Source organism: Coloeus monedula (genome assembly GCF_965178545.1).
Source record: "Coloeus monedula genome assembly, chromosome: 1".
In the NCBI taxonomy this organism is placed as follows: Eukaryota; Metazoa; Chordata; class Aves; order Passeriformes; family Corvidae; genus Coloeus; species Coloeus monedula.
The window spans coordinates 46,693,478-46,712,299 of record NC_138781.1 but is presented as its reverse complement, the minus strand read 5'-3'; the positions used below and the strand labels follow the sequence as shown (position 1 = coordinate 46,712,299).

The following is an 18,822-nucleotide window of genomic DNA, read 5'->3' as shown; positions in this document are numbered from 1 at the left end:
ATTAAGGTTGAAAAAAATACCCATTCCTCTGTTTTCCTGGAAAATTACTGCCGGGCCCTCCCCCCTTTAATTCAACATTTGTATAGCCAACAGTATTCTGCAAGAAAGGTTACCTCTAACCTCAGCTGCTTAGCAATTGTCAACCTCTTTTCTGCTGGCAATCTGTCCTCACTTAAAATGACAACTTGCTATTAGCAACTTCCACATACAGAAAAGGACAAGGCGGAATTTACTGTTCTTTAGAAGGGCTTTTGCTTTGGAGCAGCAAGGGAAATACGAAACATAGTTTTGGGCTTTAGGTGATCAAAATCTCAAGTATCCAAGTCCATTATTTCTCATCCCTGAAGGACTAGAAGCCCAGTACACACAGTTGAAAAAAATATATTTGGGTTTACATGGGGAGTGGGGGAGGAACCTTTGATATTACTGAAATACCTACTAGTGGCACTGTAACAGTTCTGCTTAGGGCTCTTCCTAGCATTTTTACCACTAGAAATCCAGTTTCTTCAAATTCTTGAGTTCCCTAAGGTTTTGCTGTAATTCTAATCTAACCAAACATTACTTATGCTAATTATTTATATAGTGAAAAAACAGGATCAAGGAAGGTGTTAATTGCAGTCTGTCAGTTGTTAATTGCAATTTACCCAGAACTAGCAGGATAAGGATTAGGGTGTTTCGACAGTTCCCTTTTTCTATCTTCCCTTTGTCTCTCTGCCTACTCCCACAACATTTTCCATTAAATGAAGCCACAGGAAAGACGGACTGGAGATCTGCCAGCTGCTGACAGTCCTACCAGATCAACCAATTCCATCTGGAAGCCATTCCCTGCACACATCTGAGAGGCCTTTGCAACAGAGGAACAAAGCAGAACATGGCATGAGTTGCTCTGTCCAGTCCTGCCAGTCCTTTTCACGCTGTCTGTCCAGGAGCAACTACCTGGGACTTACTGTTGATCACACACTGCCTCCAGAAAGCATTCAGCTCACTTGCAGCATTCATCCCTTCTCAAAAATAAACTCATGACTGCTTTGCTAAAAAGGCTGTTACCCAAAGTGTTGGTGCAGGAAAAGCAGCTGCCTAGGAGAAGCATCCCATGAGCCTTCAGAAGAACTTCTTATCCTTTTATTCATCAACAGGAACATCCATAAGCACTCCTTCAAGTCAAAACTGTTCTCCCTTATTTTGTATCTAAAGTAAACGCATCCTTATAGCAAGATAAAAAAGTACTGAAGCTGATGTAAGAGCATTTGCCATATTAATCTTAACCTTCCCACTGAAAGACAGTTATGCAAACCATGCCTGTAAAATGAAATACATTAAGCCTTCAAAGCAGAATATTCAAGGGCATTAACACACGAGTGGGCTACCAAACAATATGTAACACCCATATATGAGCAAACTACAACTTATTTCTGACATTGTGCTCTATGTTCTAATTGCCAATGTAACAATAGAGCAGCCTCAGCAGCAGCCATTTTGCTCTGGACTACCCATATCCAGCACTCAGTTTTACAACACAAAAGGATACATCCATGCATCACTGGCGTAGCAAACCTATGGATCTGAAACACACAAATACATATTAAAAATATTAAACACTAGTAGCCAAAAAAGATAAGCGAGTGACTATGCTTTGCCTAAGAGTGTTGTGATAGTTTCATATACTTTATATCATTTACTTTTTGTTTAGGGTGAAACATTCCTTTCTGAGAAAAGAAGTTCAGAGAAAACAGCAACATATGTAATCCTCATTAGCAGGATGAAAAAGGTGAAAGTCTAGTCCTAATTAAGCAGCCTGGACAAAAAGCAAGCTGCTTTGTCCTCCCTATACATAGCATTTACTCTCCTACAAGCATGCCAGATATAAAGCAATACTTGCTGAAAATCTTTTGACATGGTGTGTTTGCTTTACCTTCACAGTAGGACATATGCAGAGATAGTAGTTACAGATGCCTTCAGTAAGATATATTTTTATTGTGACTGATACTCAAAATGCTTGTTCCAGGCTTTTTCCTATCCTGCCATTCCTGAACAACTTAATCTTTCCAGAAAATTTTAAAGTTCTCTAATACTAGAAGTCAGAAATTCCACACTTCATTCCCTAAAACTGTTCCTGCTTCAAGCCACCTGTAATCAATGTGAGGGGAAGTGTAGCCTAAAAAACTAGTTATCTCCCTTTTCAGCTTCTGTGTTTTGCCCCCTACATCTGTTTTCACTAACCAGCCACACTTGGCTTTCCTTTGCTGTTCCCACCACAGCTTCTCTCTCATTTCCCAAGCTTTATTTGCATAGCACTACGCAAACTTTACACCCAGTCATATGCCCCTCGAATATGCACAACAGTCCTTCTCTAATTCATATCTTCACATTCCAGAAGCACTGCACAATCCAGCCTTTTGGAACAGTGCTGTCTAAAGTAACAGCACATCTCCACAGGTTACCGAGGCAGAAATAGAAGCCATGCGTCATTTGCTTTGATAAATGCAAAGTACTGATGGAGAGAGGAGGCTGCTGTAGTGCAGGCAATTCAAGGAGTTTAACAGAGAGAGGATGTCACCAGTAGGAAGGAGCTTAGACAGTCTGGCCATTAAGGTGCCACAGTTGTGGCTTATGGTAATGCACTTGTATTTGCTGGACTAAATGAATTCAAAGATTACATTGTGCTAATCTTCATTTGAAATAAACGGAAAGAATCTAAACAGTCAGTCTTACTCTTAATTACCAGCTTTATGATCTATTCACTAGGAAAATGGAATTTAAACTGCACTCATGGAGAATGATGTGAGAGAGTCTTAGAAAAAAAACTATGAACTTGCCTATACCCAAAAATAAATAAGTAGCTAAACTCCAAAATGCTTGAGAAGCATATGCTGTGCACTGTAACTTCCCCTCTGGTTTATATGAGTAGGTATCTTCACAGCACAGTATCTTCAAATACAGACACTTCCAAAAAATTAGCTTTCTAGAAGTACTGCTGAGGACATTGACAAAGTTGGAAGTTTGAAAGCAGAAGACTCACTGTGCTAAACTAGATGATGAATAGCCACGTTATACTAGATTCTGGCTGTCTGAAAGAGACAGAATTACAAAAAACTGTTGCATACTTATAGTAAAAGCATATTTGTTCTCTATTAACTTAATCATTATGAAGTGTTTACCTCTGGTTGAGCAATAAATTCTCTAAGAAGGTGTCCATTCCATACAAACCGTGGATCTGCCTGCAGCAAGAAAAAAGCCAACACGCTTTTAGAGACGGTCAGTTCTGTTTAGTTCAACATAAAGGCAATATCATAGTATCCATGTGTCACGCAAATTTAGGTGAACAGGTACAAATGGAGATGAAGTTCCCTTCTTTCACCAGTAGCCTTCACATCCTCAACTAGAAATCTAAATAAAGATTGGAGAGAACTGTTCTTTTAACTATTCTTAAGGGTGTTGCCTGACACTTCTAAACCATTAACAAATGAGCTGCAGAACATAATGCTTTGGTGCCCCTATACTGGGGTTGTTTCCTTCTACCAGTACTGTGAAAAAATAAACACAAATATCAAACAAAAACACCCACACAAATACAGACCAGACTTCTCTTGCAGAGGCAAACTGGAAATGTTCAAAATTGCCACCATCCTTTTGATAAGCCATTATACTGCACCCATGGGCATATGAAATTACACTGAAATAATCTTAACCATCCAAGATCTGAATTTACTTGAAATTGATGCCTTTTGACTGTACTTTGCCTTTCAAACAACCTTCTGAAGTGACACAATTTTAAGGCAAACCAATCCTTTTGTGTCCTTGCTCTCCCTGGCAAGAGCACCGCCAGAGCAGCATTTGATGATGCAAAACAATCCCCAAATGTAAACATTTTTTCCAATATTAAAAAACCAAACCAAAAACCCAACAATACAGACACAAGAGAATTTCAAACTCAAATTGCATTTAGCTGTTGTCTTTAAGACAAAAGCAGCATACTAAATTCATGCTTCACACAAAAAATTGGAATACTTTAGACAGAATACAACATCCCAAGACTGACAGCCATAAAACCCACAGCTCTATTCCAAGTTATCCTTGAAAAGAATATGAACACAAGTAAAATTTATTCCACTTTGGATTCCTCCCCCCATTCCAGGTCAAAGGAATTACTTGCTTTCTCACAATTTTTCTGCTTAGCTCCTTCTTATTGTAATTAGAAGTGTTCAATATTAGAGGCAAAAATTTAATTTATTTTGGATTTTTTAAAATCCATTTAAAGTAGACTGTAGAAAGTACTTCCAACTGCTGATCTGGAAGTGTGACATCACATCAGAACAGATCCCTAGAACATGATACTGCTCACAAACTGAGACTTGTGTGGACCAGTGTGTTCAGACACAACACGTAATAGCTTGGATAAAACACTGGAATCATTTAAACATCATCTGCATAAAACTGACTGGCAATTTCCAAGACACAGACACAAAGCAAACTCAAATCCTTACCCTCTCTAGAAGGCTCATTTCCTGGAACTCTGGGCTCGTGTTGGCCAGCCGTTGCAGGGTGTGTGTTAGGTCATAGGTTGTTGAGAAGTAAAACCCGTCCACGCTCAAGACATGGTTAAGCATTGATAAAAATACTTTATTGTCCTGCAACTGTTGAGATGAGGGAAGAATAGAAGAGCTGTCATATACTACTATCAAAATATTTTACTCTTGTCAGCTACCACTACTTTTTGAAGTGATGAGATGGATTTTGCTAGTGCTCTAGCAATGCATGACATCATCCAGAGATTACCATACAAGAAGGAAAGCACGAGAGTGCAATTCTGATACCAGTTCACTGATAACTTGCAGCTAGCACATTGCAACCAAATTCTGCAACAACAGTGGAGAGCAGAGAACAATATTCCTGTGAGGTAAATAGCTACTGATATTAAATTAGTTCTAACAACTTGCAAGCAAAAGGGAAGCTGTTAGTTTCCCTGAAAACCACTCAGTCAGTCAAAAAAAAAAAAAAAAAAAGGCAAGATGGCAAGACAAAAGAATAGTTATCAGACACTAAGTTATAATTTGTATTCTGGTTCAAGTTCTGATTAACCTCATTCCTTTCCTGAAAAACGATCAGATTCCCTTCCAGCTCCATTGGTTAGACACCCATACCTGCTTTTTATCAATCCACTACATATCTGTTTTAAAATATATTCCATCTTTCCCTCCCTCAAAAAAAAAAAGTTAATTCTTCCCTGCTGGGTAACTATGTAATTGAACAATTCCAAAAAGAAAGCAAGATAGATAACATGACAGCAATGCAGTTTACTGTAGGGGCTGTCTGAAGAGTAAACATGTGAGAAAGACTTAACAGAAGCATTAGGAAGGGTGTACCATCTTAAGAGAAGCAAAAATGCACATCCATAAATAGATGATATTCTAAGTTACATTAATAGCTTCATCAAATTAAGCTCCTGTGGCAATGAACATTAACATACAATAACATTCCTCCATATTCCCCTAATCAATGTACCTACCTGAATATCAGTTAAGTGCAGCATGGTCTTTTTGTAGGAGAGGATGTCAAAGTCTGTTGCTTTCCAGATTGCATGACTGAAAATCTCACCTACTTTTTTCTTTTTTGTTATTACAATAAGATATGTGCCTGTAAAGCAGAAAGAACAAAGTTTAAAAAAACAAAACAAAGAGCTGCATATATTAAGAAAAGCAGCCTATAACTGTATCAGAAAACTGAAACCAACAGAACTTTATGTCCTTAAGTGTAGCAAAAGCACACAGGGCTGGAGCAAAAGCAAAACGTACTTGCTAAGTCACCCACTTCTCTATGTTCAGAGACCTTGAGCTACTCATTAAATTTAAGGATTTTAAAAAAAAGTGGACAAAATAAAGTGTCACCTACTCTTACTTCTGATCAGAGACAGTCTGAAAGTCTTCAGGTTTGCTAACTCAAAAAGAGGCCAATCCTCTTGAATGTGGTTAGAAAAGCACAGAGCAAGTCCAAAACGCATGAAAGGAAGCATGCTTCAAAAGCCAAAAAGACTATTCAACTTATCATGAAAAAATATTCCTCCTAACAGGTTCAAAACAGAACAAAGACATTTGGGTGTCTGTTAGCAATTTAAGTCAGGAAGTTTGCTATTTCCCTGGTTGCTTAAGTAACGAAGCAAAAAATCCACCCCATAATCATGGACAGCTCACTCAGAGCAATTAATTTACACTCACTGGTGACCACAACATAACCTTATTTCTAAGCATAGCGTATTTCAGTGTCATCTTGTTTTTGAAGGAAATGTTTACTCTTAATAGTGCAACAGGCAAAGAATATTTATATATGTTAAAGAGGCTGCATTGCTAGACACAGGGCCGGTTTTACAGTTAACAGCAGTGAACTGCCTAATAACACTTAGCTAAACATTTAATTTAACTGCTAACATCTTTACTTTGACAGCTCTACGCTAACACTCAGTGCAAAGCTCTAGAGGGTAGAATGAAAAAACCCCAAGCTTTTACATATTCTATATTTTATTTAATATTCAGTCAGATGAATAGCAATCATTACTGAGCCTGTAAACTGCCTTTGGAGCAGTTCAGTTTTAAAACACTGCGCGCTCATCAAGTCCCCAAGACACATGTATCCATTACATTACTCTTACTCTGCAAGACCCACAACTCTTTAGAATATGGGCATAGAAAATTCAGCAGTTTTAAGATCCTGTCAGAAGTCACTGCATTCAACACAATCGCCCTTTGCTTCAGTTGAGAATACTTCAGTCAGTGATCTTTTATCCTTTCTACACATGGAGATTGCATTCAGTATGTATCCTGCTTATTACATAATTTTTCAGACTACCTCAGTCTCAAACTCTACCAAAATCTACAAAAAGGATTGTGGGAGCAGCAATGCTCACTTTCCTGAAAGCTTACACTTTATGCATCAGGTTTATTCACAGCAGTGGCTGCTTAGATATGACCACTGAGACACTTAGAAAAACTGAACAACTTATTCTTACCTTATCCTAAAACTCCCTAAACTTAGAATTGGTCCCATCTGCCCTTTTCCTTTTCATGTTGGATTTTCTCCGTATTTGTAGGGCAGTTGCAACACAATCATTACTTGAACAGCTGCATCTACTTGTCTATCACCCTGTCACTCTCAGCTATTTGTGTACCGTGATTATTGATTTAAAGTCGAGCTTCACAACGCAACAGTCAACTGTTGCATCAAATCCTGCAGCTAAGATTAAAACAGTTACAAAGAATAAGTAGATGAGGTTCTTTGCACTCGTTTGAAATGCATTCCTTGAAACTCAAACAACCACCAGTTAACCCTACCTTTAGAGCACCTCCTGGTTTTAGGAGTAACACAAACATTCATGATAAAGTAGATTTGGATGCCTCCATCCTCTACAAGCCACAAGGAAAACTTATCATTCTGATGAAAGTGCAACCTCAGATACTTGCAAATACTATTTTTGCCTTTAGAGCTTCTTTAGCAATCTATTTTGTCTAAGTCTTTTTAAAGAGCACAGTTCTGTTCTCCTTACCTGCCACCAACCGGATTGTTCCCAATACACCAAATATAGGCCTCGTAACAGCCGAAGGGGGAACATCTTTTTTAACTGAAAAGCAGAAGTAAAGAACATTTCAGACTGCTTCTTTCACGACTGTATTGGAACACTACTAAAACTAGGTTTCTCCACCCTTCCTGGTTAAATCAAGTTTTGCTACAGTGTTAAATATAAGAAACAAAGCATTAGAATTTAAAAGCCTCATGGAGGTTTGGGAGGAGGATCTGGAATTCTAACCCAATTTCTAACCAATTTCTCATGTTTAATCAAAGCTGTCATTTAACTGAATAAATTCAAGCTTATTTACATGATAGTATAGCAAGTAGACTCCTCAATAATGTATTATCCTGCCAGCTTCCAGAAGCTTTGTTTTGAAGCCAGCAAGACATAAAACACAACCAAACCATAAGTGCTTGTGCCTCCCAGGTCTGCTTGCTTCTTCTGAGCCTTGGTCTACTTCTGTCTCTACCTCTAGTTTTGCAGGCTATCTCTGCAAAAGCTACCAACAGCAGCATACACGTGGCAATGGACACAGTATTCCAAACAACATACCAAGAGATCCAAGATCCAACAAGTATCCAAATATCAATTAAAAGTCTTAGCATGTGTAAGTTTCATCAACTTACACTTCTAAAACAACAGAAGGGATATTAGAGAAATCTAAAGAAACCCAAAACATCCCCTAGAATGAGGCATTTTCCCAGAATTCAGAAAACTGAGAAAGGTAACCCTTGACTCTTACTTTGCTTTAGACACCCTTGCAGGTTCATCTGATAAAACACTAGTAGTGAGAGAGATTTAGACTAACAAAACACTTGGGATAACAATCTTTACAGTTTTGAAGGGACAGTTTTGCAGGAGAAATTGAGATAATATACTACAATTCCAAAAGTATTAGTGGGATGGGCACACTACTCTTACATTTGGCTTCTTATACAAGAAGTCTAATAAAAGAGAGAATGACTGCTTTTATATTACTACTACTGTAGCATTTCTGTCTGTTTGGAGATTAGTAATACTGTGGTGCCAAACTCCTAAAGTACCAAAAGGGAAGTCTCCCACTGCCTTCATTTTACTGTTATTTAATCAAAGTTCGTTGCTTCACATTCTTTAAAAAATGAAACTAAAATTTTCAAGACATCAACAGGCTTATGACTACTCCCACTGACATTTGAATCCAGATTTGCAACACAGAACAAAATTTACACCATTTTTTACTGTTTTTTACTGTTGCTATTTCTAGAGGCTTTATGAAAGGTCAGGTTTCAGTTTTATATAAAAGAAAGCACTGGGACAATTTGGAAAAGCTACACAACCCCAGTGTTCAATCCTTCCCCTTTTTGATCTTGAACTTCTAGCACCAACCCCAACTAGCTTGGATGAGTCAGCTTCCCCTGTTGTGGTGGACAGTCTTACCAAAAAACAGGCAAGCACTATCACCCTGGTTACCCACAGTGAAAAGGCATTTGAAACAAAGCTCTCCAGAACAGAATACAAAGCACTGCTTTAAACAGTAACTAAACCCAAAAACAATTATGTCAGTATCATCTCAGTAAGGTTCTGAAGATCTTTTTGGACTCCTAGAGCAAAACAGACAGAAAAGACAGAGAAGACTGTATTGAGAAATATTGGTGAGGAGAGTCACCTGTAAGAGTGACTTCTGTGGAGACTCTATCAATAGCAAGCACATCATCTGCTCCATCATCACAGGCTTCCACATAGAACTTCTCTGGCGTTATATGCCTTTAAGAGAATAGAGAGGAAAAAGGAGTTAGTTTAGTAAAACTTACTTTGGGTTTGTTTATTCTTTACCACCTGAAGAGAGAGCAATCAATTTTATGCCTTATTTCAGCTGCAAAATAACAAAATTCTCACTGGATTGCTTCCCAACAGCCACTGACTTTGACAGTGTGGAAAAAAGAAATACAAAAAGTAAATCCAGCTCATCCGTTATTGCAAAAGTCATGGCCTGTTTAACAATCTTAATCCTTTTTTATTACCATAAGGTAAAGATACGAAAGTGAGTTTGTGTACATAGTGGTCCACTCTAATTCCTGTAAGCTTGAACCATATCTGAGATAAATCAAAACCCAACACAAAATCAGAAACTTTTTTAACCAAAATCTTCCTAACAGATCAGACCACACGCTTAATGCAAATCTAATAAACATAAAAGTAATGTACGAAATGATAAACACACCTGCTTCACATTAGTGTTTTAAGTATTGCAAGAATCCACCAGAAACAACACAGTAGAAATGGAAAAGTTCAGTGGCACACTAATTTATTGAAGCAGGTGTCCCAACACTACCATTTCCCAGACTTGTTAGCCAGGTCTACATGACACACACATCATAACATGTATCCTCCCCACCAGACAAGTCACACACTGACTTCCTGTTCAGACTTCATTGCCATCTTTCCCCTCCTTCTCTTCAAAACCAGCACAAAACCCAATGCTAGTCATAAACAGTTTTTAGAAGTGTTCCTTAAAAATACACCCATTAACATAGTTGCAAGAAGCCAGACATGTTTCACTGTGCATTAGTAGGAGAGTTATGCAGAAGTGACTTGTAGCCATACACAGGAAATGCTCAGCAAACAAACAAAACACCCCAAACACTCTTAAAACTAGTGCTCTTGACTCTTACAGTGATTTTTCTTAGTTTAAGGCTTGACAAGACATGGGGTCAGAGTTTTAAAATTCTTGTTCTAGTAACAGGGTAGATATTTTTAGGCTCTTTCTCCCTAAATAGATCTTGCATTTCTACACATCTTTTTTATTTTTTTTAATCCTTCAGAAAGCTGAATTAGAACCCTAATTTAGATCAGAGGACTGTGATGGCCAGGTAGCGGAGGGGGCTACAGGACTGGCTTCTGTGAGAAGCTGCGAGAAGCCCTCTGTATCTGACAGAGCCAATGCCAGTGAGCTCCAAGACAGACCCACTGCTGGCCAAGGCCCAGCCCATCAATGATGGATAACATATTTAAGAAGGGAAAAAGCCCAGCACAACAGCAACTGCAGCAGGGAACAGGAGTGAGAACATGTGACAGAAACAACTCTGCAGACACCAAGGTCAGTGCAGAAGGAGGGGCAGCAGGTCCTCCAGGAGCTGGAGCAGAGATTCCCCTGCAGCCCCTGGTGAAGACCACAGTGAGGCAAGGCTGTCCCTCTGCAGCCCATGGAGGTCCATGGCAGAGCAGAGATCCACCTGCAGTCCTTGGAGGGCCACAACAGAGCAGGGAGATGCTGGTTAATAAATGGTGCTAATAACACCAAGGTCTGATCTTCATATGGGCCATTCACTTAACAGATGAACTTGATGATCCTTGTGGTTCCCTTCCAACTCAGAATATTCTGTGATTCTGTGAGGCTCTGACCCCATGGGAAGCCTGTGCTGGAACAGGCTCCTGGCAGGACTTATGACCCATCTGGGAAACCATGCTGGAACGGTCTGCTCCGAAGGAGTGCACCCTGTGGAATGGACCCACGCTAGAACAGATCATGAAGAACTGCGGTCTGTGGGAAGGACTCCCTTTGGAGAAGTTTGTGGAGAATTGTCTCAGAGTCTCTGGGAGAGGGACCCCATGCTGGAGCAGGGGAAGGAGTCCTTCCACTGGGGAAGCAGCAAGAGAGACAAAGTGTGATGAAGTGACCACAAACCCCGCTCCCAGTCTCCCTGTGCTGATGGGGGAGATGAAGGAGGTAGAGAAAACTAGGAGTGGAGTTGAGGAAGAAGCGAGGGGTGAGGGGAAGGTGTTAAGGTTTGGCTTTATTTTTTATTATCCTACGCAGATTTGACTACTAATAAATTAAACTAATTTCCCCAAGTTGACTCTGTTTTGCCAGTGACTGTAATAGCTGAGTGATCTCTCCCTGCCCTTACCTTGACCCAAGAGTTGTTCCTTTTATTTTGTCTCTCCTATCCAGGTGAGGAGGGGAGTGATTGATCCACTCCAGGGGGCACCCAGGATCAACTCACCACAGAGTCCTTAAAATGAGGTCTAGAAGACCCCACTTTCCACCCACTTAAAGCAGGGCCAACTCAAAAGTTTATTCAACTTCTAAGTTAAACCCTGTTTCTTAGGGTGTGTTTTGACTCTCACGAAGGATGGCGATTCCACAACCTCACTGGGAAATTAAGAGGAAAGCCAGAGGAGAGCAAAAACTGAACTGAAAAAATCCACCGAACACCAAATAACACAACCAACTGTAAAGCAATTAATAGTTAAGTGTTCATCAGATAATTTAACTTCATTACAGGAAAATTAGTCTATGGGTCCTAAAATGGGAAACACATCTACAGCATTTCCTTTGTAAATCAGCAGCCTTAAATCTTTCAGGTATACATATTAAATGCTTCATCTTCAAAAATAAAAACATCAGAGTAAGAAATACAAATATGCAGTTTGCTGAATGCTGAAGCCTTAAAACACCTACTTTGCTTTCATTGTTTCTGTTTTTGATGAAGTGCACATGTGCATCCCCAGCTTTTTAGGGGAGTTTCACAGCAATAATGGGAGCTGGTTTTATGGCAAAAAACAAACAAGCTTACGCAGATCGAACAGGGGCAAGACAAGCTTAAACACATCTACAAACCCTCAGTTTGTTAAAGCATCAAAAAAGAAAACAGGATATACTATTTAAGATGCAGTCAGAAACCTATTGCTAGCTGGCAGGAAGCAACAGGAGGCATTTTTTCCACAAGAGAAAGCTGCAGCTTATCTTCCATCGGTTTAGTTGAACACTCATCTTTCTCTGGGATGTCAGTTGACACACAAGAGTCCAGATACAAAAACAGCCATGAAGAGAACCGACAAAGTTTAATATTGGACCTCTTGTGCCATTAACACAGATGCTTATGCAATTGTACTCTCTTACAGTCTTACTTAATCTGAGTATCCCAATCAAAATAAGTTGAAAAAGTATGTTAACCTATCAGGTTGAACAGTCTCCAAAAAAAGCGTTAGGAACTATAGTTTCAGTTTTTGAATACTCTGTATGAAGAACACAACACGGACAAGACATCTACACTGACTGGACAGAGCACAAAGAGCATTTCCATCCATGATCAGTATTTTTAAAAGCTGCTCCTTATATTATGAAGTGCAACATGGCCATGACACTACTACAGTCTCAGCACAGAGATTCACATGCATATTGGTTAAAGCCTGTTTTTAACCAACTGAGAAGCTTACAAATGTCAAATAATTGTCATAATAAAAAAATGTTTTCTTTACCACACACAAGAATAACAATTTCTCACTGAAGAACAAGAACTCTTTTATTCTCAATATCCCCAAACTGAAAAGAAAACAGAGAGAATTAACGCTGCCACTGCAAATGGTGTTTGGTCTCTCAGTGTGTGTCACAGACCCCACTTTGCTAGATCAGATCCCAGCATTTCTCTCAAATCCTTGACCACATTATCTCCTGCCACTACCACTGCCCTTTTAACAACTCTATCACGTTTATCTCCTCTTACTCAATGTCTATAGTTTAAGCAAAGCTAGAAATTTATGTTTTGCATTCATTCAAAGTCCTCCTTCCCACGGTCCTCTCCAGGACCAAACTTGGTGACAAAAGTATCATAGAGAATGCAAGACAAGTCATCCCTGTTTTCAGCTCAATGGACCAAAAAGGCTTCAGCAGCTTGCAGCACTCTGAAACAGAATTGTTGTTGACTCTTTTGGATGTCTTGAGCGAGAGGGGAGACAGGGGCAAGAAGAAATCAAGTTACCAATCTACAAAGTTGACAGAACTTGAACAAATACTACACTGTTGGGATCACCCTTAAAAACTGCTTTAAATACAACTGTGCAACACAAAGTGGAAAGCCTAAGGCGCTGCAAGATATTAAATCCATGCTTCAGAAGAAGTGGGATAATTAGTGCTCTTCAAAATTTTCAATAGAAAGATGATTCACTTAGTCCTTGCTTCATTTTTGCAAGAAGTTCAATGTTTCCTAAAATAAATATAGTTGAGGAAGAGGCCAAGACTCAAAGCAGTTCCAGCCCAAGTTTACAACTTTACCAATTACCAGAACTAGGCTAGTAGTCTCATTCTCACTTAGATGACCTTTTCTATTGTAAAATCACTATAGTCAAGATGATTGCCTCTCACTTGTCTTTCAGAAAGGAAACTGATGAACACTGCATGAATAGGTTCATCTCCAAACTGTATTCACTAGCAAGCTTGTATGTCTATCACAAGCTTAGACAGATGATTAGACAAGATTAGACATGCTAATTTTACTGATTTGACAAGGAGATATTAAATGGTGAAGAAAGGATCATTCATGACTAGGAATCTGCAGATTCATTCTATTCTTTTAATGCATAAGGACAGATGAATGTCCAAGTGCCAGTATTATATAAAAAAAACAATTAGGAAAGCAGTATTTTATGGAAGGCTAAAGTGTCTGTAGTTATGTTCAGAACTCATTTTCACACACCAGGCCATATTCTGTTTTTGTATTAAGCTTCATATTTGACAGTTGGAGCCTGCCTTCTCCTCAGCTACATTGTCACTGCTGTCTAGACCCATACAAGACATCAAGAACTCTCACCACCAGTATCTTGCTCCCCTTACAACTTAACAGCATGTCAAATCTTCACAAAATTGGAGTCCTTTTATTCCCTTTTTTTAAATAAAGGAAAACTTAAAACCATTATAATGAACTATTTCTCAGTAGTGCTAAAGAACAAAGGAAGCAATAAACACTAATATTTTACATTGATAGTATAACTCACATTACTTAAGAGAAGTATTGAGGAACTGCAATCACCAAATTCCCATTTAAAATATTACTGAAGGTGACTTGGATTTCAGTTTGATAATCTTCTCCAACTGAAACTGTGTGGATTGCTGCCAAGAGATAAAGCAACTCAGTAGATTTCATTCCTACAATTCAAAGTTGTGGGAAAAAAGTATTGATTCCTAACATAACAAACATAAAAAAAACCCCAAACAACCAAAAAAAAAAACCTCAAAAAAGAACAAACCACTGTTGCTTACACCAAGTGTAAAGTCAGATTCATTTACAATTAAGTGAGATAGTATTTCTTTTGCTTGTGTATTTGTTGTGAAGTTTCACTTCCTTAGTTACGTTATAAAGCAGCACTGTGTATAATACAGATGATGCACAGTTGCATCCCACATTTTAATTAGGTTGATCTTACAGATAGGAATATTCCTGTGTTCAGATACAGCATGGAAGAGGACCCATCATGCTCTAATGGCCACTAAAGATAGTACTTCACTCAATACCACTTAAGCCTTCCAGGCCTCAACAGCCAAACCCTTACTTCAGTAATTGATTATTTCACCATAAATACTGAACATTACTCTAATGCAGGAAACTCTTTGATGTCAGCCTCTGAATACCATAAAAAAGCAAGCCAAAAGCACACCCTGTACTGCAAAGAGATGCATTTGGTATCTTGAGCACAGCTAACTGGTCTGCGGTGATACAGGAAAGATGTTAGTTTATGCAGAGTCCCGACGGTATGTTAAGTAACAGAGCTAACACACTGGTGGTTTCAGCACTCCAGAGATTCCAGATTTTCTAGGTGAGCAGGTGTGCTAATTATATGTCTCCCATAAATATTACTCCTTGAGTAGAAACAGCTCAAGGAATTGGAACATCTCCCAAAGAGCAGTAGTTGTTGCAGGGAGAAAAACCCCAGGATTTAGAAAACACTAATGGAAATACCCTTTAAAAACAAAACAGAAAAGGCATTTATTAAAGGCTTAGCTACATAATGTCTATTTCCAGTGAAGTTTCACTCTAGATGAAAATAATTTACTGCATAAGTTAATGTCCTGCCCCACCAACATCCCTGAGCTTTACCACGACAGCCACTTATATGGAGCAGGAAGAAAAAGATTTGTAGCTGTTCCTTCTGGAAGCATTATTCAAACCGAAACACCCCTTTAGACGTCCCCCCAAACACACACAAGTGAAAAGCACTGTGCTCAAGTGCAGTAGCTACTAAAGACTGACAAGTACTTTCACAAAGCATGTGAAGCAACATAACTATGGGTAGGAGGAGTTAAATTTGAAACACAGCTAGTCTCATGGACCCACAGGATACTGAGAAGGCTATCAGCAAGATAAGTCTTCATCCAAGCACTAATGGAAAAAAAAAGTGATTTTAACTGAGCCAAAACAACAGCCAGAATTTTCTCTATTCTGCAGACAGCTTTAACAATCAGTTTTTATATATTAACTGGACTGGCAACTCCACTACCAGTTGTGAATGCAATACCTGCAATAGCTGCTTGAATTTTATCATTTATTCCTGAGGCTACCAGAAGAAGTTAATTAAGTATAGCAGTGACACAGATGACAACTATGGATAGCAGTTTTCAGGTTCACAGTTTTCCCCAATAACTGTTGGTGTAACTCAATCAGTTTCACAAGCAGCCCAAATGCCAGACATCAGCACTTTTACTGGTATCACCTGAACTTGACTGATGTCACTGGTCAAAGCACAAAAGTTGTGAACCACTACTTTTGATAAGGTGGAGAACACAAGAAGTTTGTGTTGAGAGCTAGAACCTGTGGCTGGATGTACAGGATGCAGAGCACTGCAGTCAGGGAAGCTCCATACAGGGCCACCAGACTACACAGAAGAGGTACAGTCACAGAATCTGGCCTCATCTTGAGAATGAGTAGCCAGTTAAAAATCCAAACCCAAACACTGCCATCACTAAATCCTGGAACTGAAGTCTAGCCTGCATTTTTCATAAGAACATTCTCCTTTGACCTTGACAACCCGGTAGGTTTGACAAATCACCCAAGTTATGGCTCTGTATCTTCAAAACACTTAATAGAAAATCTGCAGCCATGATCACAACTTGGTGTAATGACAACAGCAACAACAACAAAAGCTCATTTTTCAGAACACAAAACAATTCTGTTTTCATGTTTATGAAAAAACACACGTTAAACTACATCTGAGACAGCCTTGTTCTAAAAAGATCAAAGCTTACTTTTAGCCAAGATTAAATTTTGAATGATAGAATTCCTTAGTAGCCTGTATCTAGAGAAGTGCTTTTACTTGAAAAAAATGTCAGTAAGAACAAAGTGTACTACAAGTCACACAACTGCTACTCACACAACTCACCTTTGCTCCTCTGCAGGCAAAAAGATCACAAGATCAGCTTAAAGAAAGACAAATACTGCTTAGGTGACAAGAGGAAAAAAAAAAAAAGCTTTCTACCAAGTAAAGTCTTTCAGCCATCACTGCTGATCTTACTCTTCAGCAATACTCAATTATCTCCAGGGTCCGTGTACCCTCATACAACTACCTAAACAAAATAAGAAGCCCAGTGACTTTGAAACACGGAACAGCATTATGGCCAACTGTTTATACAGACCTCCAAAAGACCTAAGTATGTTTGCTCTGAATCCAAAAGATGACTGTCAAATGAAATTTAACAGACCGTAAAGTACAGTTAAATCAGGCTTAAGAATCACTTTCAGATACTGCTGCCTGAAAATGGTATCGGTAACTCAACTGTGGAATTTCCAGCTACTGTTTAGAGGTCAAAAGCCTGGGAACGCCTTTAGGACACACAAACACACTTCACTTTTGGTTTCAGTCATGAAGAATCTCATGCTCAGAGTAACACCCTTGGGAGTTTGAACTGGTTAGTGTGAGGGTTTATCATGGAAATGCCTCTTGCAGCGTTAACTTTGCACTGCTTTTGGTTATGCAACTTCTTCTACTGTATCAAAAGCAGCAAACAAACACGTGGCATACACACACATTCAAAGGGTTACAGTCTCCCCTAAAAAAAATATTTGTTCTAATAAAAAAACTACACTGGGTAGTTAAAAAAAAGTACACCGGGAAAGTCAGAGCCGGCACTGCACAGGAGAGTCCCGAAAGTTCAAAGCCCTCAAAGTTCAGTCATCAACTGGCATCAAAACCATCACACACCACAAAAGAAAGCCTATTTGTGTCACGAGAGACCGATGGACAAGCACGCCTAGGGAACCTTCTGCTGGCAAGCGGCGCTGCGCACACACAGCCTTACACAGTGCCCGAGCCCCTACAGCAGCTACCTACAAGCAGGAAGGCGGAATCACAGAATCGTTAGGGTTGGAAGGGACCTCAGGAGACCATCTAGTCCAACCCCCCTGCCAAGGCAGGGCAGGATCACCCAGAGCAGGTGACAGAGGAATGCGTCCAGGTGGGTTTGGAATGTCTGCAGAGAGGGAAAGTCCACGACCAGCAGGCAGCCCTGGCTCCTCACGCCGAGGGAAGCCCCGCAGGCACTGACCTCCTGGGCACGCGGGAGGGAAGCGACACAGACACGGGAGCCGCCCGCCCACAGCGCTATGGGACGGACGGCGACAGGGGACCCGTGTCCGCGGCCAAAGTCCTCCCTCCTCCTCCTCCCACCCTCCCGCACGCACTGCCGCCTCAGGCTAAGCCCTTCGCGGCCACCCGGGTGAGCGAGGGGGCCGAAATGGGCAGAAAGGGCAGAGGACAGGCCCGGGAAGGGCAGGGGACAGCAAGGGACAGACGACCGTCGCTCCACCGGCGGCTCCTCCCTTCCCTTTCCCTCCCCATTGGCAGGTAGCACAGCCGCATCATCCCTGTCCCAACGGGTCACTCACAGCTTCAGGCTGGCGTAGGCCGCCGCTGCCGTGGTTCCCGCCGGTGCCGCCGTCGCCATCCGTCCCCTCGGGCTCTCCCCGGCCGCCGCCAGCTCCGCTCCGACCCGGCCTCTCCCTCCCTGGCCGACTGACGCGTCCCTGGGCCGGAGCAACGGGGCCTCGCTCGGGACAAACCTCCGCGGGAGCGCGGCGAGCCTAGGGCGGGGCGCCGCCTATGGCAGGAGGGGGCGGGGCCAGGCGGACTCGGCGGCGCCGCCATTGGCTGAGCCAGCGCGGGAGAGCTGTGCTGAAGTAACGGGAGCAGAAGCTGCTTTCCGAGCAGGGCCAGTGGCGCAATGGATAACGCGTCTGACTACGGATCAGAAGATTCTAGGTTCGACTCCTGGCTGGCTCGGCTGCTCTTTTTCTCCTCCGTACTATTTTTTCCCTTGCACTTCGAGGCGAGGGTGCTGTCTGCAGCCCGCACCCCCTTCTGCATAGGCCCACCACTGCCACCTGCATGCCCCCAATGTGGGGGTCTCCAAACCTCCCAGGGTTGGGTGGTGTTATAGGGCTTCCCACCCTTGGCAGTCCCCAACTCAGGGACAACTGCTGTCCGCCCGGGCACCGTTTCTGACCCACCCCCAGGTC

The 18,822-nt window shown here is 40.9% G+C and overlaps 1 protein-coding gene across 1 annotated transcript in view; it reads right to left on the bottom strand.

Annotated features, from left to right (window-relative positions):
- SACM1L (SAC1 like phosphatidylinositide phosphatase) overlaps window positions 1-18,318 on the bottom strand; it is a 30,360-nt gene extending 12,042 nt beyond the window's left edge. Inside the window, exons 1-7 of the mRNA XM_082282559.1 lie at window positions 18,193-18,318; window positions 9,204-9,301; window positions 7,535-7,609; window positions 5,507-5,634; window positions 4,485-4,634; window positions 3,159-3,218; window positions 1,529-1,562 (exon numbers count right to left, since the gene is read on the bottom strand). Coding sequence (XP_082138685.1) covers window positions 1,529-1,562; window positions 3,159-3,218; window positions 4,485-4,634; window positions 5,507-5,634; window positions 7,535-7,609; window positions 9,204-9,301; window positions 18,193-18,251 — 604 coding nt within the window. The 5' untranslated portion in view covers window positions 18,252-18,318. The remainder of the gene's footprint in view (window positions 1-1,528; window positions 1,563-3,158; window positions 3,219-4,484; window positions 4,635-5,506; window positions 5,635-7,534; window positions 7,610-9,203; window positions 9,302-18,192) is intronic.
- Window positions 18,319-18,822: the final 504 nt, after the last annotated feature.